At 47.8% G+C, this 27,236-nt stretch overlaps 1 protein-coding gene across 1 annotated transcript; it reads left to right on the forward strand.

Moving 5' to 3' along the window:
- The first annotated feature begins 356 nt into the window (after positions 1 to 356).
- Positions 357 to 27,130, forward strand: COPG2 (COPI coat complex subunit gamma 2). The gene is made up of 24 exons (XM_054177938.1): positions 357 to 463; positions 1,907 to 1,959; positions 3,229 to 3,309; positions 4,625 to 4,696; positions 7,541 to 7,620; positions 8,711 to 8,786; positions 10,000 to 10,092; positions 10,782 to 10,868; positions 11,457 to 11,614; positions 13,223 to 13,356; positions 13,960 to 14,027; positions 14,732 to 14,920; positions 16,324 to 16,419; positions 17,540 to 17,783; positions 18,770 to 18,845; positions 19,556 to 19,659; positions 20,365 to 20,490; positions 21,174 to 21,236; positions 21,875 to 22,014; positions 22,696 to 22,867; positions 23,216 to 23,313; positions 24,017 to 24,155; positions 25,984 to 26,082; positions 26,671 to 27,130. Exons 1-24 carry the CDS (start codon positions 427 to 429, stop codon positions 26,799 to 26,801), a joined length of 2,616 nt encoding a protein of 871 aa, XP_054033913.1. The 5' UTR covers positions 357 to 426; the 3' UTR covers positions 26,802 to 27,130.
- The last annotated feature ends 106 nt before the right edge of the window (positions 27,131 to 27,236 follow it).

Below are 27,236 nucleotides of genomic sequence, written 5' to 3' on the forward strand. Positions count from 1 at the left end.
AAACAGGGCACAGCAGTGAGCTGCTTCCTTTGTTACCAAAATCATTGGGCAATGGAGCAACGCCTTCCCTTTCTGAGGGGAGTTGGTGGCTGAAATGTGTGTTTTGGGGGTTTTTTTGGGAAGGGGCTGAGATGGCTTGGCCGGCTGGCTAAGCTAGGGCTCACAAAATAACGGCGCGGCCCCTTTAAGAGGCCCTTTCCCACCCCACCCCCCCGACCCCGTCCCTTCCCCCCGTGCCCCTCCCCAGCAGCGGGGAGAGGGTGTGGCTTGGAAGACGGAAGACACCCAGCGCATCCATTGCGCCGACAGATTGATTGACAGCGCCGCAAACCAGTCAGAGGGCAGAGTCTGAGTGGCGAGGTGGGATTTCCGGAGGCAGCTCCTGCGGCGGTGCTGCTCTAAGGGAGGGGAGCGGCCGTCGGCAACATGATAAAGAAGTTTGACAAGAAGGATGAGGAGTCCGGTACGGGGCTGGCGGCGGCCGGGAGGGAGCCGGGGGCGGGCCCAGGGGCGGGCATGGCGGAAGGGCCCTGAGACGACCGGTCGGTAAGCGCTCAGTGTGCGCCGCGGCCTGCAAGGGCCACCGAGGGGAGGGAGGGACGGAGGAAGGGAGGGCTTCTGACGTGAGGGGGATAACGATCGCTGAGGAAGGAGGTCTTGCCTGCTTTCCTGTGTCCTGGTCTTTCTTGAAGCCTCCCCCGGCCTTTCCGGATGGTCGGCGGGCTGCAGGGCCCGCCCCGATCCCCGGAGGCCGAGCTCATAGGAAAGCAGTTCCCCGCCGTCCTGCGGGCTGAAGCTGACCGTCGCTGCCCGCACTTGCTGTGGTGACGAGGAACTGTGCTTGCAGGGCTTGATCGAGGTCTGCACCTCAACTCGGCAGTGGGGCAGCAGCAGCTGTCAAGTGCCTTGGGTTTGGACTGTGGCGGGAGCGGTTGTGTTCAGGTAGCCGGCGGGAGCGATAAACCCTGGCATACTGGGTATATACACAATGAACGAAGCCCTCACCTGCACGTTTTTGCTCCACAATATCGTCTGGAAATAAGGTTGCCTGTAGAACTGATGCCGTCTTGAGTTTTCTGTCGCTGCTGCTTGGAGATCTGAGTCACAGAATGTGAAACTCAACCAGATAGGTTGAGTTTGGTTTCATTCTCATTTTCTTTCTGCTTGGGATGGGGAAAACTGAAGAATAAAAGAACCAAAAATGAAAAAAATCAGGAGGAAAAGGGCGAGAAGCAGTTAACGAGGGTTTGGAGGGATTTACATGTCTGAGGGTAGCTTTGAGAGGTGGGGGTGGCTTACGAGGTTGGTCTCTGCATGAAATGTGGTCTCCAAGACATTAATTCCTCTCAGCGGCTGGATTTGGGCTGTTAAAAGGCTGAGAAGTGACAGTATGGACATGGTTATTTTGTGATGTGGTTTTGGAGTTTGCGGAGTAGCCCATTTTAGTGGTGCATTGATCAATATAGTCCTCATTTCAGATCCCATCAGCTGCTCTGCCCCGCATTGATCAATATATTCCTACTTCACGTCTCATCAACAGCTCTATCCTGGTGCTGTCAGTGCTGTCTTTGACTGCAGGAACAAAAACATGGGGAATAGGAGAAAAAAAAATAAAAGGAGTAAATAGTGCTATGTAAAGGGAGTATTAAGGCAAATTGATGAGTAAACAGCTTTCTTCCTCACATTCCAGCTATGCTGAAAATGCCCCAATCCTTGTTTTTCTGTAGCTCTGAATATACAACTTCAAATGGATTCAAAGCTGTTGATGGAGAACATCTTTTCTTTCAAGAGGGATGTCACTGTAGCATTGAGGTGTATTTGTAAATTTCGGGGGTGTTCCTGGGTGTTGAGCTCTGTTGTTTTTTGTGAAGGTCACATTTCTTTAACTGTCTCTTTTCTTTCTCAGGTAGTGGCTCTAATCCTTTCCAGCATTTGGAGAAGAGTGCTGTGCTTCAGGAGGTAGGAGCAATCACAGAATTGTTTCTGTTTGAAAAGACCTTTATCATTGAGTCCAACTGTTAACCCAGTGTTGCTAGGTCACCACTGAACCGTGTTCCTCAGCACCACATCTCCACGGCTTTGAAAGCTCTCCAGGAATGGGGACTCCACCATTGCCCTGGGCAGCCTGTTCTAGGCCTTGACAAACCTTTCAGTGAAGAAATTTTTCCTCATGCCCAACCTAAACCTCCCTTGGTGCAAGCTGAGGACAGTTCTTCTTGTCCTATCACTTGTGCCTTGGAAGAAATCAATCCTCACCTACTCCAGCCTCTTTTCAGGGAGCTGTAGAGAGACAGAAGGTCTTCACTCAGCCTGCTTTTGTAGAGCCTTAACAACCCAAGTTCCCTCAGCTGCTCTTCACAGGACCTATTCTCTAGACCCTTCAGCATCCTTGTTGCCCTTTTCTGGGCACCCTTCATCACCTCAATGTCCTCCTTGGAATGAGGGTCCCAAAACTGAGCCCAGGATTTGAGGCGTGCCCCATCCAGGGGGACAATCCCTGCCCCAGTCCTGCTAGCCACACTATTGCTGATCCAAGCCAGGATGCTGGTGGCCTTCTTGGCCATCTGGGTACACTGCTGGCTCATCTTCAGCCTGCTGTCAACCAATACCCCTGGGGCTTTCTGTAGTCACAACCTTCTCAGCCACTCTGCCCCAAGCCTGGAGTGTTCCTGGGGTAGTTGTGACCCAGCACTTGGCCTTGTTGTACCTCAGCCCATTGATCCAGCCTGTCTGACATCATTTAATTCTATGTTTTCATCAGTGTTAGCAACATGTGAGGCGGTTTGAAACGTGACCCTCTGGAAATAGGCTTCTCTGCATGCTCTAGGAGCAGTTACAAGTGAGGTGACCTTGTGGTTAAATAATGGGGAGTTTTGGTGGTTTCAGAGAGCTATAAGTGCCAACAGAATAATTTCAACTTTCTGTTCCTTCAGTCTAAGTAGTCTTTGGCTACAGATGCTATGGAAAGAGTGAAGTTGTTATTACTTTTGAGTAATTTTTCCTAGTCATATGTGGTAAACTGAGTTATTATCCTCTGTTCAGATGCTGCCTGTCCAGTAAACTAAATGTCCATGAGTTGACTGACAGGAAAATGCTCGTTGGACACAGTTTTATGATGTAAAAACGTTACAAGCTGCTTGGTAAAAACAAACTGCTTTACTGTTTCTGATGAAGGAGGATTCCTTGTTGTTAGATACCACCTGAATGCAGTGCTTTTGCTGTTTGTAGGCACGTATCTTTAATGAGACCCCTATAAACCCACGGAGATGCCTGCACATCCTTACCAAGATCCTTTACTTGCTGAACCAGGTAACTCTTGTCATTTCTTCCCAGCCAGAGTGAATATTCCTGAGGCTAATTTTGGATCGCTTTCAGTTTCTGATGCCTCTTTCTGTCAGATATGGAGAGTAGCTTTTGCAGAGATCAGAAATGGGAGTTTTCAGGCTGTAGCATTGTGTCCTCCCTTCCAACTTTTCCACTAAATTGACTGGGGAATGTATCACTCTAGCTTGTGAGACTTCTGCATGTCACATGAGAGTTGCTGGTTGAACCATGTTCAGCAGCATTGTGCAGTTTAAGGGCCACTTGTGTGCCCAGCTGAAGTGGTGGGCTAAGGGCACAGGCCAGGAATTGACAGAGTGGAACGTGGCGTATTGTTTGAAGAGAAACTGGAAGCATGATCATCAGACTGGTTTAGGTTGGAAAGGACCTATTGAGGTCATCTAGTCCAACCCCTCTGCAGTAGGAACATCTTAAACTAGAACAGTTTGCTTGAGACTCCCTAACATCTTATAATGTTTCCATCAAGGGTCCCTTACCACCTCTATAGGCAGCCTGGGCCAGTGTTTCACCACGCTCAAAGTACAGAATTTTTTCCTTCTCTCTAGCTTAAATCTCCCTCTTAGTTTCAAATCATCACCCCTTGTCCTGTCATAACAGGCCCTGCTGAGAATTCTGTCCCCAGCTTTCCTCTCAGCCCCTTTAAATACTGGAAGGCCACCAGAAGGTCTCCACAGAGCCTTCTCTAGGTTGAACCACCCCAACTCTCTCAGCCTGGCCCCTCAAAGCAGAAGGCTTCCAGCCCTCCCACCATTGCTGTGGCCACCTCTGGTCCCACTCCAAGAGGGCCATGTCTGTCCTGTGCTGAGGACTCCAGAGCTGGCTCCAGCACTGCAGGTGGAGCCTCAGCAGAGAAGAGGGGCAAAATCCCCTCCCTGCCCATGCTGCTGATTCTCAGCCCAGGACAGGTTGTCTATGGGCTGTGAGCACATGGTCCTGGCTCATGTTGAGCTTTTCATCCACCAGCACCCCCAAGTCCTTCTCAGCGGAGCTGCTTTCCATGTCTTCATTCTCCAACCTGGATTGATTGCAGGGATATAGGGAACAGAAGCTGCTCCTCATGCTATTCCCTCACTGTCCCAATGTGGATGCTATTGATACTGAAACCAAGTAGAGAATACTGGACCTGTAGTGCCCAGAAGAAACTAGATGAGGGAAAGGCTTTCTCATACTGGGAAAGATCTTCAAAGAGAAGATTCTTCATGTATGAGTATGTGTTAGAAGATGGGGCTGGAAGGCGGAGACAGCTAGATAATGGTGGTGTTTTTTCTCTGGCTATTTTCAGGGTGAGCACTTTGGAACCACTGAAGCCACAGAAGCTTTTTTTGCAATGACCAGATTATTTCAGTCTAATGATGTAAGTACCTGGTGTTTACAACTCTGCTGCTTCCCTGCTGCAGTCTGGCTTTGCAGTAATTACAAAACAGTTGGAGTCTGGGATGTGGGAGGTGGGTGTGGCAAGATCTTCAGCTCCACAGGCAAAGAACTCACTGGAGGCAATTCATGGTTTGTAAACAAATGAGTCAATACCATACAGCTACTTCTGCAGGGTTTGGGTTTTTTCCTGAGTTGAATTACTGTGGTGAAGAAGGTGAATAATGACAGGAAGCCTTAATATATGAATCAGTGTAATTTTGTGACTGTTTCCTACCCTTCACAGAAATTCCAACATGGTAGGGGTTGGAAGGGACTGCTGAAGGTAATCCAGTCCAACCTCCCTGCTAAAACAGGGATACCAACAGCAGGTTGCTCAGGATCACAGTTTCCATGTGGGTTTGAAATATCTTCAGAGAAGGAGACTCTGCAACCTCATTGGGAGCATGCTACAGGGATCCAGCGCTCTCAAAGTCAAGAAGTTGCTCCTGATCCCAAATTCCAGTTTGTGCTTCTTGCCCCTTGTCCTGTTACTGGGCACCACTGAGAAGAGTCTGGCCCAATCCTCTTTCCCCTCACCCTTGAGCTCTTGCTGAGCATTGAGCAGATCCCCTCTCAGGCTGTTCTTCTCCAGGCTCAACAGCCCCAGGTCTCTCAGCCTTTCCTCCTCACAGTGGCTCCAGGCCTCTCTGCATCTTACCAGCAGCTTCCCAGCCTCTACTGAATTCTCTCCAGTAGTTCCCAGTCTCTTGAACTGGGGAGCCCAGAACTGGACCCAGAACTCCAGCTGTGGCCTCACCAGGGCAGAATAGATTATTTTCATTTGCAAATCATAGAATCAATAAGGTTGGAAAAGACCTCAAAGATCATCAACCTGTCACCCAATACCTCATGACTACTAGACCACGGCTTCAAGTGCCACATCCAATCCCTTTTGAACACCTCCTGGGACAGTGACTCCACCTCCCTGGGCAGCTCATTCCAATGGTTAACAACTCTCTCTGGGAAGAACTTTCTTCTCACCTCAAGCCTAAACTTCCCCTGGTGCAGTTTGAGACTGTGTCCTCTTGTTGTGGCACTTGTTGCCTGGGAGAAGAGACCAACCCCCACCTGGCTACAACCTCCCTTCAAATAATGCACATCTAGTGAAGACACAATTTAAAAGTTGCTTGTAGATCATATCTTGCTTTTTCCCTCGAACAACTTCATACATCGGCATGGAATCAAGGGTTCAGACATCCTAAATTCTAAACAGTATCACAGTATCAGTGTCACTAAGGTTGGAAGAGACCTCAGAGATCATCGAGTCCAACCTGTCACCACAGACTTCATGGTTAGACCATGGCACCTCCCAAAAGCCAGATGAAACTTTGGATTTTACCCAGTGTAAATCTCCTTTGCAGAGAGGCAAAGAGCTCAGAGGGGCTCATACCTCATGATAATTTTTGAAAATGTGAACTGGCACTTCAGGCTTTTAGACCTCAGGAGGGTTGAATGTATCACTATATAAAGACAGCATGACAATTTGGGGAGTACAGAGCAGTTGGGACCTTTCTCATAGCCTTGCTTTAGAAAATAAATTGGGGTTGTTTTTAATGTAAAGTTCTGCTTGCTTTCAAAATGCAAATTATGCTCTTTGTGAGCTTCTGTATTTTTTACCATATCAAATCAGAATGGTTTGGGTTGGAAGGAACCTTAAAGGTTACCCAGTTCCAACCACAGGCAGGGACACCTCATACTAGACCAGGTCCCATGCAACCTGACCTTGAACGCTTCCAAGGTTGGAGCCTGCGCAGCTTCTCTGAGCAACCTCTTCCTGTGCCTCACCTCCTTCGCGGTGAATGATTTCTCCCTGATGTCTGTCATTGTTAACTGGCAATTGTGAGGCTTCTGCATACAAACATGATTCATCACTTCATTCATAATGATCATGTGGTTTAATTTTTTTAGTCTAGATCTGTCTCTCTTCTCCTGGTTGATTTGATAAGAGAGGATAAAGCTGTTACCCAGTTATCACACATGGCTTTAATTGTGTGCTTATGACTACAGAAGTTGGGCAGATGATGTACAATTTTTTTGAACTGTTAAATAAAGAATTAAGATTGGTGCCCGGGGGCAGGACAAGGAGCATTAGGCACAATCTAGAACACAGAATTCCACCAAAACATAGGTGGGTATATGAAGAAGAATGTGGCCAGCAGGTTGAGGGAGGTTTTCCTCTGCTCTGCCCCAGTGAGGCCACAGCTGGAGTCCTGGATCCAGTTCTGGGCTGCTCAGTTAAGGACAGACAGGGAACTACTGAAGAGTCCAGCAGAGGCTGCAAAGAATCTGAGGGACAGGAGCATCTGTGTGAGGCGGAAAGGCTGAGAGCCCTGGGGCTGTTGAGCCTGGACAAGAGCAGCCTGAGAGGGGATCTGATCAATGCTCAGCCAGAGCTCAAGGACTGGCGGCAGGAGGATGTGGCCAGACTCTTGTCAGTGGTGCCCAGTGACAGGACAAGGGGCAAATTAGAACCCAGGAATTTCCATCGGGAGAAACTTGTTTGCTGTGAGGTGGTGGATCCCTGGAGCAGGCCATCTGGAGAGGTTGTGGAGTCTCCCTCACTGGAGAAATTCCATCCCCACCTGGCCATTGCAATCCTGGGCAGCCTGCTGTATGTGCCCGTGCCTTAGCAGGGAGGTTGAACTGGATAATCTCCAGAGGTCTTTTCCAACCCTACCATGCTGGTATTCTGTGATTATTTAAAGTTTAACTTCTTAAATGTCTACAAAATATTTGGTTACAATTACCCTTGAGCTTAATGGTTTTCTGTAATGCACCTTCACAGCAAACCCTTCGGAGAATGTGTTACCTCACCATCAAGGAGATGGCCAATATTTCTGAGGATGTCATCATTGTCACCAGCAGGTAGGAGAAAACACAGCAGCAGGAGTAGCTGGATCTTAATGTTTTTTGTTTCAACTGCTGTGGTTTCCTCTCATTATCCTCTATGAAACAAAGGAACACAAATTCTTTCCTGACATAGAGCCTGTCCCACTTTGTGAGATGTTCATTTCTTCCCACTGTGGTGTTCACAGCTCATCAATACTTTTTCTTGCTCATTTTTCTTTACATTATTGGTGTTTGATGATTTTTGTGGCAACTCAGGCTGTGACTGGTGTTTCACTTTGCTGTCAGAGCAGCTAGGGAAAAGCAGAGCAAAGCTGAGGTCTGTCTGCCTGCCAAACTATCAATTTTTCTGACTACTTAATAGACATTACAGTTGTTGAGGGAGCAAAAAACAAAAGGATCTATGTCATGTGCTAAGCCACAGTTTTATTTTATATCTTTTTAAAGCTGTTTAGCTGACTGAATTTTGCTATCTAACCCAAAATTTATGTGATGGAAAGGAGAACAACAAATTAGAAGAGCAAAGAAGGAAAATGGCTGAGCTAAATAAACCAAGCCTATGGCAAGACTGTGCTTGTTGTAGTGTTCTTAATTTCATAGAATTCTTTTGGTTGGAAAAGACCTCCAGAATTGAGTCCAACCATAGATGTAACACCACCATGACCACGAAACCATGTCCCAAAGTGCCATGTCCTCATGTTTCTTGAACACCTCCAGGTTTGGTGACTCCACCAGCTCCTTGGGCAGCCTCATTTAATAAGTTGCCCAGAGATGTTGTGGGTGTCCCCTCCCTGGAGGTGTTAAGGACTAGGTTAGATGAGGCCTTGAGCAGTCTGGTCTAGTGGGAGGTGTCCCTGCCCATGGCAGCGGGGTTGGATCAGTAAGATCCCTTCCAACCCAAACCATTCCATGATTCTATGATTTCCACAGAATGTGTTGCAAATTAAGAAGTTACTTCTGTCCAATATTATTAACTGCTAATACATCAGCAGTGATGAGATGACAGCTGGAAGAGCAACTAAATGAGATAAGGTGAATGTCACAAAAAAAGACCCAAGTCTTTGAGATGTTCAAGAAGCATTAACAAGGTGGTCTTTGACCCTTTTAGTTTGACCAAAGACATGACAGGGAAGGAAGATGTGTACCGAGGGCCAGCCATCAGAGCACTGTGCAGGATCACTGATGTAAGTACAGGCCACGTCCCTGTGGGGGGAGAGATGATCGATGAGGCTGTCTGGAATGGAGAATTAGAAGCAGAGTGTGCTTCCTGTAGTAGTGATGGAGCTGCTGCTTTAGGGAGGGCTACTCTGAAGCCCCCTGCAGGTGTGAGGAGTTCTGTGAAGCTGTAGCACAGTAACAGCCACTAAACCGTGTCCCACCAAACCACATCTACGCGGCTTCTAGGTCCCTCCAGAGATGCCGATTCTTTCACTTCTCTGGGCACCTTGTTCCAGGTCTTGACAACCCTTCTGGGGAGAGAATAGTTCCTTGTGTCCAACATAAACCTCCCTTTGAGCAACTTGAGGCCATTTCCTCTTGGCCTGTCACTTGTGCCTTGGGAGAAGAGCCTGTCTGGCTCCAGGGAGTTGTAGAGTCAGAAGGTCTCCCCTAAGCCTACTTTTGTCCAGACTAAACAACCCCAGTTCCCTCAGCTGCTCCTCAGAGGTTATCCAGATGCTTCACCATCCTCGTTGCCTTTCTCTGGACATGCTATAACAACTTTATGTCCTCCTTGGACATTGGAGTGAGAGGCCCGAAACTGAACCGAGGACTTGAGGTATGGCCTCACCAGTGTCAAATACAGGGGGACAATCCCTCCCCTGATCCTGCTGGCCACAGTATGTCTGATCCAAGCCAGGATGATGTTGGGTTTTTTTTGCTGCCTGGGCAGACACTGGCTAATCTTCAGCTAGCTGTTAACCGACCTCCCCCTCCCTCATTTTGCACCAGGCAGTTTCCAGCCACTCTGCCCCAAGCCTGGAGCATTCCCAGGGTTGTTGTGATACAGCCTGGCCAGATCCCTCTGTAGAGCCTCTTGACCCTCCAGCAGAACAGCATTTCCAGTCAGCTTAATGTCACCTGCAAACTTGCTGAGGGTGCCTCAATCCCCTCATCCAAGTGATTCATAGAGACATTAAAGAGAACTGGCCCAAATACCAAGCCTTGGGGAACACTGCTTGAGGCCAGTCATGAACTGGATTTAACTCCAGTTTACCTCATGTCACTGGGCCTTCAGGACTGGACAGATGATACTCAGGTCTCCCTGCAGAGCTCTGCATTCTCAGAATTAGCTCAAGACTTTTTCTGAGACCATTTTGAATGCTCTGTGTGGTTATTTTTGCCTCTCACTGCTTTTAAGCTCCAGCGGATCACCCCTTTCCTTTTTCCCTTTCACAGAGTACGATGTTACAAGGCATTGAGAGATACATGAAGCAAGCCATTGTGGACAAAGTCCCCAGTGTGTCTAGTTCTGCCCTGGTGTCCTCCTTGGTAAGTAAAGCTGTGCATTGTGTTGTGCTTGGGAAGTTCAGCTATTGCATTTGCAGCTCTACCCAGCCTTTGTTTTTGTTCTTTCTTCAGCTCTTTGTCCTTTGAGGTGATTCCTCTTCGTCACCTCACTGGAAAATAAATAAAAAAACAGTGTCTCAAGCAGACTCTGTCTTCTCAAACACAAGAAGGAAGTTCATTGCATTTCTCCTTATTTAGGAGAAAAAAGCTGGAAAACTTGTTGTTAGGTTAATATTTTTATTCAAAGGAAGAATAAGAGTGAAAACCTGGTAATTTGAGACTGAGATGTAGGAAGAACAGTGGTTTATAGGTGTGTAGGATCAAGAGACTGCATTGGTACGTCAAAAGGGCAGAGCAGGAGGTGGGAAATCCAGCTGATGAGATGGAGTAGACCCTGTTAGGACTCTGAGGGTGCAAACAAAGCTGTACCAATGCTGACAGCTGACTGCTGGACTGGGCACAGGCAGGTGGATTTTCCTACTATGAGCATAACCAAAACCACTCTGACTGAGTTTTCTCCACACAAACTTTGTATTTGGGAGTTACTTGTTACCTGTAACATGGGGCAAAGCCCTACATTGTCTCAAAAGTCTTTCAGCAAGGCTCATGGTACTTCACTGTGCTTCTGCAGTTAGTTGTTCTCTGGGGTCTCAATTTGTGGCTTCTTCCAGCACATGATGAAGATCAGTTACGATGTGGTCAAGCGGTGGATCAATGAAGCTCAAGAAGCAGCTTCTAGTGACAACATCATGGTGCAGGTATGTTTGAGGAACCTCGAAACACCTTCCAGGGTCCTAATGTTATCTGTGAGTTCTTCAGATAACCTTACAGGATCACAGGATTTTGGGGGTTGGAAGGCACCTCCAAAGATCTTCAAGTCCAACCCCCCCACCAGAGCAGGACCATAGAATCTAGTGCAGGTTGCACAGGATCACATCCAGATGGGTCTTGAAAGTCTCCAGAGAAGGAGACTCCTCAGCCCCTATAGGGGAGCCTGCTCCAGTGCTCTGTGACCCTCACAGTGAAGAAGTTCCTCCTCATGTTGAGGAGTCACAACAAGTGACTGGCTTTTCTTTTCCTCTTACTCTTTTAAAACCAAGAATTGGGACTTGGGAAGCAAGAGTGTCAAAAAATGACGAGTTTCTCTGTGAGCCCAGTTAAAGATTCTCAGGAGCTGAGTTTTCAGTGCAGTCCTTCCCCCTTTTCCCTGTTAACCTTCTAGAAGCTGAGATGCCACTGACCATTCGTCAGTCATTGTTGGAGAAGAGCTTTGGATCTCAGTTTTCAGACAGTGGCTTTTAGAGCTGCAGTGTGTGTCCACAACCTGCACATTTCTTACCTCCTAGTATCATGCCTTGGGGCTGCTCTATCACTTGAGGAAAAACGATCGCCTTGCTGTCTCCAAGATGCTGAACAAGTTCACCAAATCTGGCCTGAAATCCCAGTTTGCCTACTGCATGCTGATCAGGATTGCCAGCAAGCTCCTGAAGGAATCTGATGAGGGGTGAGTAAGAGGCAAGCACCTGCGTTACAAACACTAAGCATACTTTGAGGAGATTCATAGATTCATGGAATGGTTTGGGTTGGGAGGGACCTTGAAGATCATCTAGTTCCAACCCTCCTGACATTGACAGGGACACCCTCCACTAGATGAGATGGTTCAAGGCCTCATCCAGCCTGGCCTTGAACACCTTCAGGGAAGTGTGCATTTTGTAAAGGCTGTGGAAATCTACACACACAACTGTTGTGTTAAAACCAGAACAGAGGTAGAAACAGAACATTATACTGAGGGGTGGTACCTGGGGCAGTTGTGTGGTGGTGTTTAGATTCTTGGGTTTTGGCACCACACCACCTATAAAACTGCAAGAATAGTCTCTGGGGAGGTTTTGTACTTTAGTTAGATGCATCTGAAATGCAACAAGGATCTGCTCATATGGAGAGGATATAAAGTAAAGGATCTTCTATGTATCTTTATGTTGGACATTGAGGGGAGACCTTCTGTTACTCCCTGAATGGAGGTTGGAGCCAGATGTGGATTGGTTTCTTCTCCCAGGGAAGAAGTGATTGGACAAAAGGAAATGGCTTCAAATTGCAGCAGGGGAGGTTTAGGTTGGCCAATAGAAGAAACTTCTTCACTGAAAGGGTTCTCAAACACTTAAACAGGCTCCCCAGGGAGGTGGTTGATTCCCCGTCCCTGGAGGTGTTTAAATGAGGCAGAGATGTGGTGCCAGGAGACATGGTTTAGCACCAGACTTGGCAGAGTTGCAGAACGATTGGACCTGATGAGCTTGAAGGTCTTTTCCAAACCAAATGATTCTATGATCTCTCATGCTAGCCAAGGGTGGTGAAGTTACTTGAGAAACCTCCTGATGAAATTTTCATATCAGTGCAAATGTTTTCAGTCATAGAATCACAAAGTGGTTTGGGTTGGAAGGGACCTTTCAAGGTCATCTAGTCCAACATCCCTGCACTAAACAGGGACATCTGCGACTAGAACAGGTTGCTCAGAGCCCCAGACAGCCTGACCTGAATGGTTGCACTCATGGGACATCTACCACCTCTCTGGGCAACCTGGGACAGGGTCTTACCACTCTCAGCATCAAAAATATCTTCCTTCTCTCCAGTTTATAAGTTTAAGCCCATCAGCCCCTGTGCTCTCACAACAGGCCCTGCTCAAGATTTTGTAATTTTGTCCCCAGTTTTCTTCTCAGCCCCTTTAAATCCTGAAAGGCCACCAGAAGGTCTCCCCTGAGCCTTCTCCAGCCTGAACAGCCCCAAGTCTCTCAGCATGGCCTCACAGCAGAGGGCTGCCAGCCCTCCCCTCATTGCTGTGGTCTCCTCTGGCCCCACTCCCACAGGTCCATGCCTGTAATTTATATTAAATGAATCCATGATTAATAGTAAAGTATTTTCTGTGTAGAATGCAGCAGTTCTAGCTGGAAGAGGATAACATAAAGATGAAAGATTGTCAGTAGCAACTTCAGAGCTTAGTTAGGAGTTGAGCAATGTGATGGTGTAGGAACCACGAAAGCTGAGGCGCGAGCTTTCTGCCAAGTTCTCAGTAGTTCATAGGTAAGTCAGCCTCACAGTGTGAAATGTCTTCTCCTTGCAGCCATGAAAGTCCACTCTTTGACTTCATTGAGAGCTGCCTGCGGAATAAACACGAGATGGTTATTTACGAAGCTGCTTCTGCCATCATCCACCTCCCAAACTGCACTGCCAGGGAGCTGGCACCAGCTGTCTCAGGTTGGTCAGAGACTCCTTTCTGCCACTGCTGCAGCTGAGAGAAAGAGTGGTAAAGAAATCCTGATTGTCCCCGGGTTAGGGGACTTTTGGATCCCAAGCACATTAATCCCTTTTCCCATTTCATCCAGAATGGAGATGAGAGGTAGCACAGGGTGATACTTGTCTTTGTCCTGCTGCAGGAAGTTGGGGTGGGAGGGAAGGTAGAGGAGAACTTAATGTGCCACAGGCAACTATAGAAACCCCATTTTATGGATAGCAGATGAAACCCAGGAGGTTATTTTTAACTCACTTGTGAACAGCAGGCAGCTGAGTGTGGATGCGTGAGACCTTCCTCTCCATTCCCTTTCTTTGAAGGAGGCCATACCTGGTTTTCTACTGTGAATTCTGCCTAAGCTATTTGCACCTCTCCATGCCAAAGTGCTGGCACAAGACAATTGTCCCTTTCTTCACCTGGTAAGGTCATGAGGGCTCTCACCTTCTGCTCCCCAGACATTGCAGGCACTGAGAGTTGCAGAACTGGGAGCCAGTTTTTATTAAGCAGTCCCTACTCAGTAACAGTTTGTTGTGATTTGCTTCTTTTGATTATTTCTTTTCCATTTTCAGTGCTGCAGCTTTTCTGTAGTTCTCCCAAGCCTGTCTTGAGATACGCGGCCGTACGGACCCTTAATAAAGTGAGTGCTTCCCAGACCTTCTGAACGTCAATCTGAGCATCAAAGCAAGCCAGAGTTCAGTTCCTAATGGTGTGTTTCCCTAAAGCAGAGCAGCTGCTCTTGTGATCACTGTGTTTGGAAATGCTCCATGCTGGAGAGCTGGCTTCTTCCCTGCCAGATCTCCGGTGGGACACATCTTTTCTCCACTCAAGCTATGCATTTCTGAACCACAAGCTGTAGTTTGATAACTCATAAGCTCTCAGCTGTAAGGAAGCAGAATCCCAGATACTAAAAACCTTAGAAAATATGACTAGGAAGTGTCTTCCCTGCTCTCCTCTTCTCCCCCTCCCTGCTCAGGGTCCCTTCCAACCTAGGAGTCTGTGGTCTTCTCCCAAGGAACAAGTAATAGAACAAGAGGAAATGGTGTCAGCTTGCACCAGGGGAGGTTTAGGTTGGACACAATGAACAATTTCTTACCTAAAAGGGTTGCCAAGGCCTGGAACAGGCTGCCCAGGGCAGTGGTGGAGTCCCCATCTCAGGAGAGCTTTCAAAGCCATGGAGATGTGGTGCTGAGGGACATAGTTTAATGGTGACCTGGCAGTGACAGCTTAAGGATTGGACTTGACCTTTAAGGTCTTTTCCAACCTAACCAGTTACATGATCAAAAGCTTTGAGTTGTAGGATGGTTTTGCCTTCATATCGTTTTTTACTTGCTTGCCCTACAGGTGGCCATGAAACATCCTTCTGCAGTCACCGCCTGCAACCTGGACCTGGAAAACCTCATCACCGACTCCAACCGCAGCATCGCTACCCTGGCCATCACCACCCTGCTGAAGACAGGCAGTGAGAGCAGTGTAGACAGGCTCATGAAACAGATCTCTTCCTTCGTGTCAGAAATATCAGATGAGTTTAAGGTGTGGCATTGGAGGCCTCTGCTCTTTCCAGCTGCAGGTTTTTCTCCCATTCTTGTTTTTATGAAGTTTTTTTTCCCCTTTTGTTAATCTTTTAATGGCTTTGATAGAGCAAAGCCAGCTTGAAATTCTGGTGTAGTCCTCTGCCTTCCAATTTAAATATGCTGTGTCATTCCCCACCACCACGCCAAGAAAGGATGAATGTTGTTTGCTGGATTTCTGGCTGCTGTGCAGTATCCTGCTCTTACACAGGATAAATCTGTATGTGTTGAAGCATATCGTGAAGTTTCTGATGTTCCTCATGTATAAATCCGTGGGATGCATCTGACTACATGCTCTTATTCCCTTGGAAGTATATCCAGTTGCTTCAACAACTGACTCAAGTCTAGGACCAGAAGAAAAAGTCAGAGTCATAGAATGGTTTGGGTTGGAAGGAACCTTAGAAGTCATCTATTTCCAAGCCCCCTACCATGTGCAGGTGTATCTTCAACTCGATCAGGTTGATCAAGGTTCCACCCAGCCTGGCTTTCAACACTTCCAGGGTTGGGAAAGACTTCTAAGATCTTCATGTCCAACCTTCAACCTGACATCTCCATGATCACTAGGCCATGTCCCAGAGTTCTGCATCTACTTGGTTTTTTTAACACCTCCAGGTGTGGTGACTCTACCACCTCCCTGGGCAGCCTGTTCCAGTGCCCCACAAGTTGATACCACTCCAGTCTGATTCATAGAATGGTTTGAGTTGGAAGGGACCTTCAAGATTGCTTAGCTCCAACCCCCCTGGCATTGACAGTGACACCTTCCACTAGACCAGCTCACTCAAGGCCTCATGCAACCTGACCTTGAGCACCTCCAGGGAGGGAACATCCCCTCACACAGTGAAAAAATTGTGTGAACTCTGAATTTCTACCTAACTTGTCAAGTTTGGTCACTGAACTCAGGTAATAACGTGGTTAAGGATGGTAGTTCACTTGCACCCATCTTTTGCACTGTGGAGTTGCCTTATAGAGACATTCCCTGCTCCTCAAAGTCAGTGTCCATGAGTGTACAGTGGCCTTAAGTTCTTGTTGTGATGAGAAAAGGAAGTACCAGTTGAGTTGAAAATAGCAGCGAGTTTTAATGACAAGATTGAACCAGTTAAGTCAGAATTAGGTCAAGATCAGGTAGAAGGAAGGTGAGGAAGCTTTAGGATTAGCACTGTCAATCCTAAACAAAGTCCCACCTAGCAGAGCCAGCCCTTGCAGCATGCCAAGAGAGGGTTCTTAACACCCCTCCTGAGAGTCCACCACTTGGTTTTGTCCTTGTACATCGATTTAATCTACCCAGGTGACAGCTGGAGATAGTGAGAAGCCTGTGTTTGGTATAGGACAATAAATGCAGGTGACTAATGTCCTTCTCTTCTGCAGGTGGTGGTAGTCCAAGCTATCAGTGCTTTGTGCCAGAAGTACCCTCGGAAACACAGCGTGATGATGACCTTCCTCTCCAATATGCTCAGGGATGATGTATGTGTGAAACTTGCTCTGTTAGTTGTTGGCAGCTAGCTCTGGTAGACAGTTTGGAGGGTCTCTTCAGTCCGTGGGTGCAGAGCAGTGATGGGGGCCTGACTGATGAGCAAGACCTTGTTTATCTTGTGGGGCAAACCTGTCTGAAATGTGCTGATGAAATAGATTAGGGTCACAGGATGGTTTTGGTTGGAAAAGACCTTTAAGGTCATTGAGTCCAACCATTCTCTAACTCTACCAAGGCTGGTGCTAAACCATGTCCCTTTGATCACCCCCAGGGATGGGGATTTGACCACCTCTCTGGGGAGCCTGTTCCAGTGTTTGAGAACCCTTTTGGGGAAGAAGTTTCTTCCAATATCCAACCTAATCCTCCCTTTGTGCAACTTGAGGCCCTTTCCTCTTGTCCTGTAACTTGTTACTAGGCAAAAGAAACCAACCCCCACCTGGCTCCAGCCTCCTTTCAGGCAGTTGTAGAGAGCAATGAGGTCTCCCCGCAGCCTCCTTTTCTCCAGGCTGAACAATCCCAGCTCCCTCAGCTGCACCTCACCAGACCAGTACTCTAGATCCTTCACCAGCTCTTTGCTCTTCTCTGGACATGCTCCAGCACTACAATGTCCTTGGTGTGAAGGCCTCAAAACTGAACTCAGGGTTTAAAGTGTGGCCTCACCAGTGCTGAGTACAGCAGGACAGTCGCTTCCCTGGTCGTCTTCTCCCACTCACTATTCATGATCTAGGCCAGGATACTCCTGGCCTTCTAGGCCACTTGGGCACATCTGGCTCATCTTCAGCTGGCTGTTGACCAACACCTCCAGGTATTTCTCTGCTGGGAAGCTTCCCAACCACTCCTCCCCAAATCTGAAGCATTTATGGGGTTGTTCTGAGCCAGGAGCAGTAACATCATAAACTGATCTGAAGAGGTGCTCAGATGGTGGTGCATTTGTGTGTCAGAAGTGTCTGGGAAGGCCCTGTTAGATCATCCCTCTTGCTTTCTCTTTCCTCTTTATGTCCAAATGCTTGTTTTTCTCAGTGGAAAGAAATAATTGAAGCATGAGGGAAATTAAGTAGACCCACAGTCTGAGCTCTGCCTGCTGGGTCAGTGTCCTTGATTGTCCTTTCCCAGGGTGGCTTTGAGTACAAGCGAGCCATTGTGGACTGCATAATCAGCATCATTGAGGAGAATCCTGAGAGTAAGGAGTCAGGCTTGGCTCACCTCTGCGAGTTCATTGAAGACTGTGAACACACTGTTCTGGCCACCAAGATCCTGCACCTGCTGGGGAAAGAGGGGCCCAGGACTCCATCCCCCTCCAAGTACATTCGCTTCATCTTCAACAGGGTGGTGCTGGAGAACGAGGCTGTGAGGGCTGGTAAGTTCAGCCTGAATCAGAAAATCACAGAATTGGTTGAGTTGGAAGGGGCCTTAGATCATCTAGTTCCAAGCCCCCTGACATGAGCAAGGACACCTCCCATTAAGCCTCAAGGCCTCATTCAACCTGGCCTCAAACACCTCCAGAGAGGTGGTGTCCACAACCTCCCTGGGCACCCTTTTCCAGTGTCTCACCACTCTCACTATAAAGAATCTCTTCATAATATCCAGTCTAAACTTGCCCTCTTCCAGCTCAAAGCCATTGCTTCTCCTCCTATCACTACAAGCCTTTGTAGACCCCTTCAGGTTCTGGAAGACCACTAGAAGGTCACCAAGGAGCCTTCAGTTCTCCATGCTGAATGGTTTCATGTCTGAGCTCTGCTGGAGATCTTGAGGCCGAAACAGTTTGGGGGTGGGAAGCAATGGTGGTTCCAGGGATTTTATGAAGAGCTGGGGGAAGAAGAGAGGGGAATATTTGCGTTTTTGGAGGGGAACATTTTGATTTTGGAAGGGAACACATGGATTTTGGAGAGGAGCATTTGGATTTGGAGGGGAATGTGCATTTTGGGGGGTAACATGGATTTGGATTTAGATTTAGACTAGATAAAAGGAAGAAATATTTTGGTGAGACACTGGCCCAGGTTGTCAAGAGAGGTGGTAGTTGCCCCATCTCTGGAAACATTTCAAGTTAGGTTTTCTGGGACTCTGAGCAACCTGCTCTAGTTGAAGATGTCCCTACTGACTGCAGGATTGAACTACATGACCTTATTAGAATCACAGAATGCCAGCATGGTGGGGGTTGAAAGGGACCTCTGGAGCTCATCCAGTCCAACCCCCTTGCTGAAGCAGGGTAACCCAGAACATGTTGCCCAGGATTGAAATGACCAGGCAGATGTGGAATGTCTCCAGAGAAGGAGACTCCACAAACTCCCTGTGAAGCCTCCTGCAGCTTGAGCACCTCTGACATCTCCCTTTTTTCTTCTCCAGCTGCTGTCAGTGCACTGGCCAAGTTTGGTGCCCAGAATGAGAATCTTCTTCCAAGCATCTTGGTGCTTCTGCAGAGGTGAGTGGCTGTGCACAGTCTGGCTCTGTGTGTGCTGAGCTTCTTGGTGACACTGGACTGTCTGGCTCCACAGAAGGCACAAGGTCAGACCAGGCCATTGTGGTTGTCACAAGACCCCAGTTATGGAGTCAGGAGATAGCTGTCTTCTACCATTCCTTCTTGGCTTAGTGCTGCTGGAGATAAGCAAATGAAAGATGTGATTGGTGGTGAAAACACCTGATAGCTGTCTGGCCTGAGAACATTCCTCAGGGGGTAACAATGGTTTACTATATTTCCTACATCCCCTGAAACAAGCAAATCTAGTTCTGTGTAACTGCTGAGTAACTTGTGTGTAGGGTTGAGTTGTGATTTAAGGTGTTCCCATTTCACAGGTCTTATTAAGACCCTTCAGCCTCCTTAAACTGGCTGGACCCAGAAATGCCATGTTCTTAACACTCGAGTAGCACCGTAGTGTAAATCCCCACCATGTGGTGAGAGGGATCATTCAGATCTTCAGGCAGAAGACAGCCTCAGTACAGCTGCAGGAAGTGTCTTCCACATAAACCTCAAGTGAAACTTCAGCTGCTGTGTCCTGTGAACACTTTTTGGCATAAAAAGCCACTGAGGGAGCTCAGACTCTCATTGTGCTGAGTCCAGTCTTGGCAGTGCCATTTTTAGTTCTCAAGATGTCCTGAGCTGGCTGACAGCTGTCCTCTTGTTCTCCAAAACAGGTGCATGATGGACAGTGATGATGAAGTTCGGGACAGAGCAACATTCTACTTGAATGTCCTGCAACAGAGACAGATAGCACTGAATGCTGCCTACATCTTTAATGGTCAGTGATGGCAAGGAAAGAGGTCCAGGCTGTTCTTTCATATTGTTTATGATGGGGTGAACTTTTGCTGCTAGAAAAGTTGTTTTCTGTCGTGGAACTTGGGTCAGAAGAACTAGAAAGAAGAGAACTGTATGGGTGTTCTGGCCCAAGCAAAGTACTTGTACTAAGTAACTTTCTGAGGAGAAAGTTCTTCACAGAGAGAGTTGTTAGCCATTGGGATGGGCTGCCCAGGGAGGTGGTGGAGTCACCATCCCTGGAGGTGTTCAAGAGGAGATCGGATGTGGCACTTGGTGCCATGGTTTAGTAGTCATGATGTGTTGGGTGACAGATTGGACTTGATGATCTTTGAGGTCTCTTCCAACCTTATTGATTCTATGATTCTGAGAATGGCAGATTTGGCAGGTTATCACAGAGTGATGGGGTTGGAAGGGAGTTCCTTCAGATGCTCCTCACCAGACCTGTTCTTCAGGTTTGTTGCCCTTTTCTGAATACACTCCAGCCCCTCGATGTTGTTGGAGTGAGGAGCCCAAAACTGAACCCAGGATTTGAGGTGTGGCCTCTCCAGTGCCCAGTGGACAATCACTTGCCTGGTCCTGCTGGTCACACTATTGCTGATACAGGCCAGGATGCCACAGTTTCTGCATGTCTCTGACAATTTCTGCTATTAAAACTAGTATTTTTTTTCCTGCCTGTCCTTCTTCACAGGGTTGACAGTCTCTGTTCCTGGGATGGAAAAAGCCCTTCACCAATATACACTGGAACCTTCTGACAAACCTTTTGATATGAAAACAGTTCCACTGGCTACTGCACCCATCATTGAACAGAAACCAGGTAACACTCAGCCTATAGCCAAAGATACAAGCATCCAGGTTGCCATCATGATACTTGACATCTATAAGCTGGTTGCCATCCTGGTAGGGTCAGGGCTTCAGGGACTGGAGGTAGCTCAGCTGAATGCCACACAGGTTACAGAGTCATCAGCTTTGCAGAAATAAGCCTGCCTGATCTGCAGGTAAAAGAAGACAACTCTTCTTCCAACGGAAAGTAGAAAGAATGTCATTGTTCCTTCTTCTCATCTTCTTACCAGGGAGGAGATAATCAGCTATGTAGATAATCAGAATGTATTGGTTCATAGATGGTTAGGAAAAAAAAAAAGGCAAAAGCACGTTCCAGAAGTGCTCAGTCACTTCACTGGCTTTCTTCCATGTTCTTGCACAACTCCTTGAGAAAAAGTTTGGGGATTCCCCCAGCCCCAGTCTTCCTCTAGCTTTTTTTCTGGCTATTTGGGGCCAAAATGTCATTTCCTTATTGATACTCAAACATCTCTCCTCCTTTCACGTTCCATTGCTTCACAGAGATGGTATTTCAGTGTGTTTGAGGAACCAGGCTTGCAATGATTCGCAGCAGAATGTGTGAAACATGGCAGGATGAGGGATTTTTAGTGGGGAAGTAGAGGCATGTAAAGCTCCACCATGGTGTGGTTGACAGCACAACATCTTTGCTCTTCTTGACAGAGATTGCCCTAGTGACCAGCAAGCCTGAGAAAGTTGCTCCATCACGTCAGGATATATTTCAAGGTACGAGAGAACATCTGTGGTGGGTCTCCAGCGCTTGAATCCCACAAACCAAACATAGTAGGGTTTGGAAAGGACCCCTGAGGATCATCTCTCCCACCCCACCCTGCTAAAGCAGGGTCACCCACAGCAGGTTGCCCAGGATCACAATGGGCAGGCAGGTTTGGAATTTCTCCAGAGAAGGAGACTCTACAACCTCTCTGGGCAGTGTGGGCCAGGGCTCTACCACTCTCACAGCAAAAAAAGTTTTTGTTTATATTTAGGTCGAACTTCTTGTATTCCACTTTGTGCTTGTTGCCCCTTGTCCTGTTGGCTGGGCACTGCTGAGAAGAGAATCACAGAATGGGGTGGATTGGAAGGAACCTTTCAAGGTCAACTAGTCGAACTCCCCTGCAGTCAGTAGGGACATTTGCAACTACAACACGTTGCTCAGAGCCCCAGACAGCCTGACCTGGAATGTTTCCAGGGATGGAGCATCTACCACCTCTCTGGGCAATCTGGGACAGGGTTTACCCACCTTCAGCTTAAAGAATCTCATCTTCACAAGTGTTGGACTGTTGAGAACATGGCCACAGGTTAAGAAGGGGCAGAGAAGGATCCTGTCACTAAGTATCTGTCATCTTCTTTCCCTTCCTTCACAGAACAACTGGCAGCCATTCCAGAGTTTAAGGGCTTGGGTCCACTCTTCAAGTCTTCAGAACCAGTGCAACTCACAGAAGCAGAAACAGAGTATTTTGTTTGTTGTATTAAACACATGTTCACAAACCACATCGTGTTCCAGGTGAGAGAAGCTAAACTTTGACAGAGTACTTCTAATGATTCCTGTATGTAACGTAAACAATGTTGTCCTTGTGCTCTGGAGAGGACAGTTTTCCTCTTGAGGGAGTTACAAGGTAGAGATCCTTGCCTCAAGAATCAAAAAAGACTCTCATCTGTTAAGAACCTTGGTAAAATTGGAAAGAAAAGTTTGTCAAGGAGAGCAGCTTGATCAAAGATGCAGAATGTCCCTGGTATGCCATGGGGGAGTGTAGCTGATTTGTAGAATTCCTAGGTTCACAGAATGGTTTGGGTTGGAAGGGACCTTGAAGATCACCTAGCTCCAAATCCCCCGCCATGGGCAAGGACACCAACCTGGCCTTGAACACCTCCAGGGAGGGGGCGTATATGACCTCCTAGAGCAAGCTGTGCCACTGTCTCACCTCGTGTACTGTAGAGAATTTCTTCCCAATCTGCAGTCTAAATCTCCCCTCTTCCAGCTTCAATCCATTCCCCCTCGTCCTGTCACTACAAGCCCTTGTAAAAAGTCCCTCCCCAGCTTTCTTGTAGGCTGCTTTCGGGTACTGGAAAGCCACTGTAAGGTCTCTTTAGAGCATTTTTTGTCTTCTTTGGGGAAGAATTCTGGATTAGAAATATATTTTCTTCTATGTTCAAGTCCTTTGTTTTTTTGTTTACTCTCCTGCAGTTTGATTGCACCAACACATTAAATGATCAGCTGCTGGAGAGAGTCACTGTGCAGATGGAGCCGTCAGACGCTTATGATGTCATCTGCCGCATCCCAGCGCCCAGCCTGGCTTACAACCAGCCAGGCATCTGTTACACCCTTGTCCAGATTCCTCAGGATGACCCCACTGCAGGTACCTACTGGCAGGAAGCAGTTCATGGAATCCCAGCACAGTGAAGGGGTTGGAAGGGACCTCTGGAGATCATACAGTCCAGCCGCCCTGGTAAAGCAGGGTTCAAGTTTGTGCCTGTTTGCCCTTGTCCAAGTGCCAGGCACCACTGAATGAACTCTGGCTCCATCATCTCTCCTTGGCATATTCCTCTGAGATCCTCTTTTGGTCTTCAAGAATGGGGGGGGATATTTCATATTAATTTGGGAAGTGCCATGGCCACTGTATCTTCTGGTATCTTTTTGGAGAGCTTGACCTCAAGCAGAAGAAACCCCACCACTAACCTACACAAACTCTTTCTCTCCTCCCCAGCTGCTTGTACATTCAGTTGCACAATGAAATTCGCTGTCCGAGACTGCGATCCAAACACAGGTGTGCCAGAAGAAGATGGTTATGATGATGAATATGTGGTAAGTATAGAACTTTGGGGTTTTTCTTGTTTACCTTGTCACTAATTCTGACTACATGTGGTGGCCATTGGGTCGACAGTTTCAGGTCTGAAGCCAGGAGGAGAGAGGGACAGACCTGCTTGAAACACCGTTTTCAACATACTGCAGGTTGTAACTTAGATCCTTCCCCAAAACCTTGCCTCTGCCAGAAGTTATTCTAGTGCCCTACAGAGACATATTGCAGTTGAACCTCAGCCAGGAGCTAATGGTGGTGGGGGACAGACAGGAAGGAAGAACTTCCACGGTTGTTTCTTAGAACTGCGGCCCAATCTTCCTCTTCACCTCAAGCATTTGCACTTTTGTTACACTGATGTTATCAACCATAGGAATACAAATCTGATCTCGGGAAGCTGCCTGTCTTCTGGGCTTGGTGGAATGGAAGGTTCCTTCTGAAGTCTGAGAAGGTCCACTGAGGGCTAGAATGGGCTTTGCCTTTCAAAGTGATTGCCCCTTTAGTCTCACAGATGGATTTGGCAGATGTTTTTAGGCTTTCCTGCTAAGCACCATAAATACTCTGAGCTTTCTAGATGCTATTATTACGTGCTTCTCCTGAAATGAAAGCCAGAGTTGTCTTGGCTGCTCTCTCTTGGTCTTTCTTTTCCTTTCTAAGATGAGGATTGTATCTGTAACTGGCAGCTGAACATCTCCCTTGCTTTTCTCTCAGCTGGAAGACTTGGAGGTGACTGTGTCTGATCATATTCAGAAGGTTTTAAAGCCCAACTTCGCAGCTGCCTGGGAAGAAGTGGGAGATGACTTTGAGAAAGAAGAAACCTTTACAATTAGTTCCATTAAGACCATTGAAGGTGAGATGATCTCTTCTTGTTTACTGGTAAATCACAGAATTGTAGAATTGTCTCAGTTGGAAAAGATCCCTAAGATAGAGTCCAACCATCAACCATTAAAATGGCCATTAAAACAGGTCCTGAAGTGCCCTGTCCACACATTTCTTGGAAAATGGAAAAAAAATAATGAGGTGATCAGTGACAACTAACATACCTTCACAAAGTGCAAATTGTGCCTGAGGGATCTGGTGGCCTTCTACAGCAAAGTTACAGCTCTGATAGATACAGGAAGAGCAACCAACATCATCTACCTGGGCTTGTACAAAGCACTTGACACTGTCCTGCATGACATCCTTGTCTCTAAAATGGAGATACATGGACTTGATGGATGGACCACTCGGTGGATAAGGAACTGGCTAAATAGTTGCACCCAAAGAATTGTGATCAATGGCTCCATGTCCAGGTGACAAGTGGAGTTCCTCAGGGGTCTCTCCTGGGTCCAGTGCTATTTAACATCTTTATCAGCAACATGGACAGTGGCATCAGGTGCATTCTCAGCAAGTTTTCCCACAACATCAAGCTGTGTGGTGGACTCAGCTGAGAGAAGGGATGCCATCCAGAAGGATCTGGCCAGGCTTGAGAAGTGGGCCAGTGAAAACTGCATGAAGTTCAACAAGTGGACGTGCAAGGTCAGGCCAGAGGTGCTGCATCTGGGTCAGGCCAGTCCCGGGCACAAATACAGGCTGGGTGCAGACTGGGTTGAGAGTAGCTCTGAAGAAAGAGTAGCTCTGGGGTGTATTGATTGATAAGAGGCTCAACAGAAGCCAGCAGTACCCTCATGCAGCCCGGAAGGCAACAGTGTCCTGGGCTGTATCAGGAGTGTAGCCAGCAGGTCAAGAGAGGTTATTCTGCCCCTGTATTCTGCTCTTGTGAGACCCCCTTTCCAATACTGTGCCCAGTTCTGGTGTCTCCGTAAAAAGAAGGACACAACTCTTGGATTGGTCCAGAGGAGGGACACAAAGATGATCCAAGGGTTGGAGCACCTGTGCTATGAGGATAGGCTAAGGCAGCTGGGCTGGAGAAGACTCCAGGGAGACCTCATAGCTACCTTCCAGTAGCTGAAGAGAACCTACAGGAAGGCTGGAGAGGGCCTTTCCATAAGGGTGTCTAGCACAGGACAAGGGAGAATGATTTTAAGCTGAGGGAGAGCAGTTGTAGAGTGAAGAAAGGAAGAAGCTCTTCAGTACAAGAGTGGCTGGAATAGGCTGCCCAGGGAGGCTGTGGATGCCCCCTCCCTGGAGGTGTTCAAGGCCAGGTTGGATGAGTCCTTCAGCAACCAAGTCCAGTTGAGAGGCATCCCTGCCCATGGCAGGGTAGTTGGAGTAGATGATCTCAAGGTCCCTTCCAATCTGAGCCATTCTGTGATTCTTGAAATCTGCCATGCTGGGGACATCTTTAGCATGGTAGGAGTTTGGTACCTTCCCATGTAATGTAATGTCTCAGCAACAAGATTTTGTGTTGAAGAGTTGGCAGTGCTCTTTTGCTTGGGGCTGGTGGAGGAAAGGGCTGCATTCTTGGCTATTAAGACAGTAGAAGGGACATGATGCTTCCCAGAGAAGCGATGTAGTTACCATCCCTGGAAGTGTTGAAAAGACTTTTGGATGAGGAACTAAAGGACATGGTCTAACAAGTGTGTACAGGGAGGTGTTAGGTTATGGCTGGACTCGATGATCTTCAGGTCTTTTCCAACCAGGAGGTTCTATGAAAGTACACGTGTTGCAAACAAGTTCTCACAAAGCTTGTCCCCAGTCTGGAGGTGATTTATTTTTTCTTCAATCTCTGCATGCAGAAGCTGTCAATAAGATCATCAGGTTCTTGGGCATGCAGCCCTGCGAGAGATCAGATAAAGTGCCTGAGAACAAAAATTCTCACACACTCTACTTAGCTGGTAAGTTACTTTCCCTCCCGCCCTCCAGGCTTCCCTCCCGCCCTCCAGGCTTCCCTCCCGCCCTCCAGGCTTCCCTCCAGGCTTCCCTCCCGCCCTCCAGGCTTCCCTCCAGGCTTCCCTCCCGCCCTCCAGGCTTCCCTCCCGCCCTCCAGGCTTCCCTCCAGGCTTCCCTCCCGCCCTCCAGGCTTCCCTCCAGGCTTCCCTCCCGCCCTCCAGGCTTCCCTCCAGGCTTCCCTCCCGCCCTCCAGGCTTCCCTCCAGGCTTCCCTCCCGCCCTCCAGGCTTCCCTCCCGCCCTCCAGGCTTCCCTCCCGCCCTCCAGGCTTCCCTCCCGCCCTCCAGGCTTCCCTCCCGCCCTGCTGACCAACTCCATGCTTCCATGTCCCACAGCATTTTACTAAAGGAAGGGAAATGGTTTGGGAGGTCCTGCTCTTACCTCAAGAGCTTTTTCTCTGCAGAAAGCTGAAGTGAACCAGAAGTTGGTGGTAACATGGAGTCTGTTGTTGTATCTGTCCTCAGGCTGGACTGTGTCTTGTATGGAATGGAAATATGAGCTTTCCTCAACCTCTCCAATCTTGCTTTCTCCCCAGGTGTATACAGAGGTGGCTGTGATGTGCTGCTGAGGTCCAGACTTGCTCTTGGAGAGGGTGTGACCATGCAGGTGACAGTGAGAAGCAAAGAAGAAACAGCTGTAGATGTCATCTTGGCTTCTCTAGGCTGAGTGTCACAGCACCTTGACTCTGGTGGAAACCTCTGGAAGCACCTGTCGGGTATTTAGTGGGTATCAAACAGCCTGTCTGTCCTCCTGCATGTAGTTTTTATTCCTGAATTTGGGAAATATTTTGTATGATGTTCCAGTAGTGGCTGGCTGGTTCTGAGCCTTTCCCCCTTGTCCCCTTCCCTCATTGTCACTTAACACATTCCCCTCTTAACTTATTGCATCTCTGGCTCCTTGCAGTAGAGCAGGGAAGATCAAAGATGTAAAGAAAAATGAGAGCAGATTTTTGTCCAAACTGATTTTTATTAACAGAAAAATAAACATTGGTTCAAGTGGTGGAATTCATTTAATACAATAGAAATTTCTTCTTCCGTGTCTCAGCACACACAAAAAATAGCCCCGAACGGCTGTTTTATTCAGCAAAAGCCCCCTTTTAAC

This window comes from Dryobates pubescens, chromosome Z (genome assembly GCF_014839835.1).
Source record: "Dryobates pubescens isolate bDryPub1 chromosome Z, bDryPub1.pri, whole genome shotgun sequence".
Classification (NCBI taxonomy): Eukaryota; Metazoa; Chordata; class Aves; order Piciformes; family Picidae; genus Dryobates; species Dryobates pubescens.

What these genes read in the sequence shown, in the direction of transcription:
- COPG2 (XM_054177938.1), top strand. Translation starts at nt 427, where the DNA reads ATGATAAAGAAGTTTGACAAGAAGGATGAGGAGTCCG. An exon ending in CTGAAGGAATCTGATGAGGG is followed by an intron (nt 11,615 to 13,222) that starts GTGAGTAAGAGG and finishes TTCTCCTTGCAG; the next exon opens with CCATGAAAGTCCACTCTTTG. An exon ending in CATCATTGAACAGAAACCAG is followed by an intron (nt 20,491 to 21,173) that starts GTAACACTCAGC and finishes TCTTCTTGACAG; the next exon opens with AGATTGCCCTAGTGACCAGC.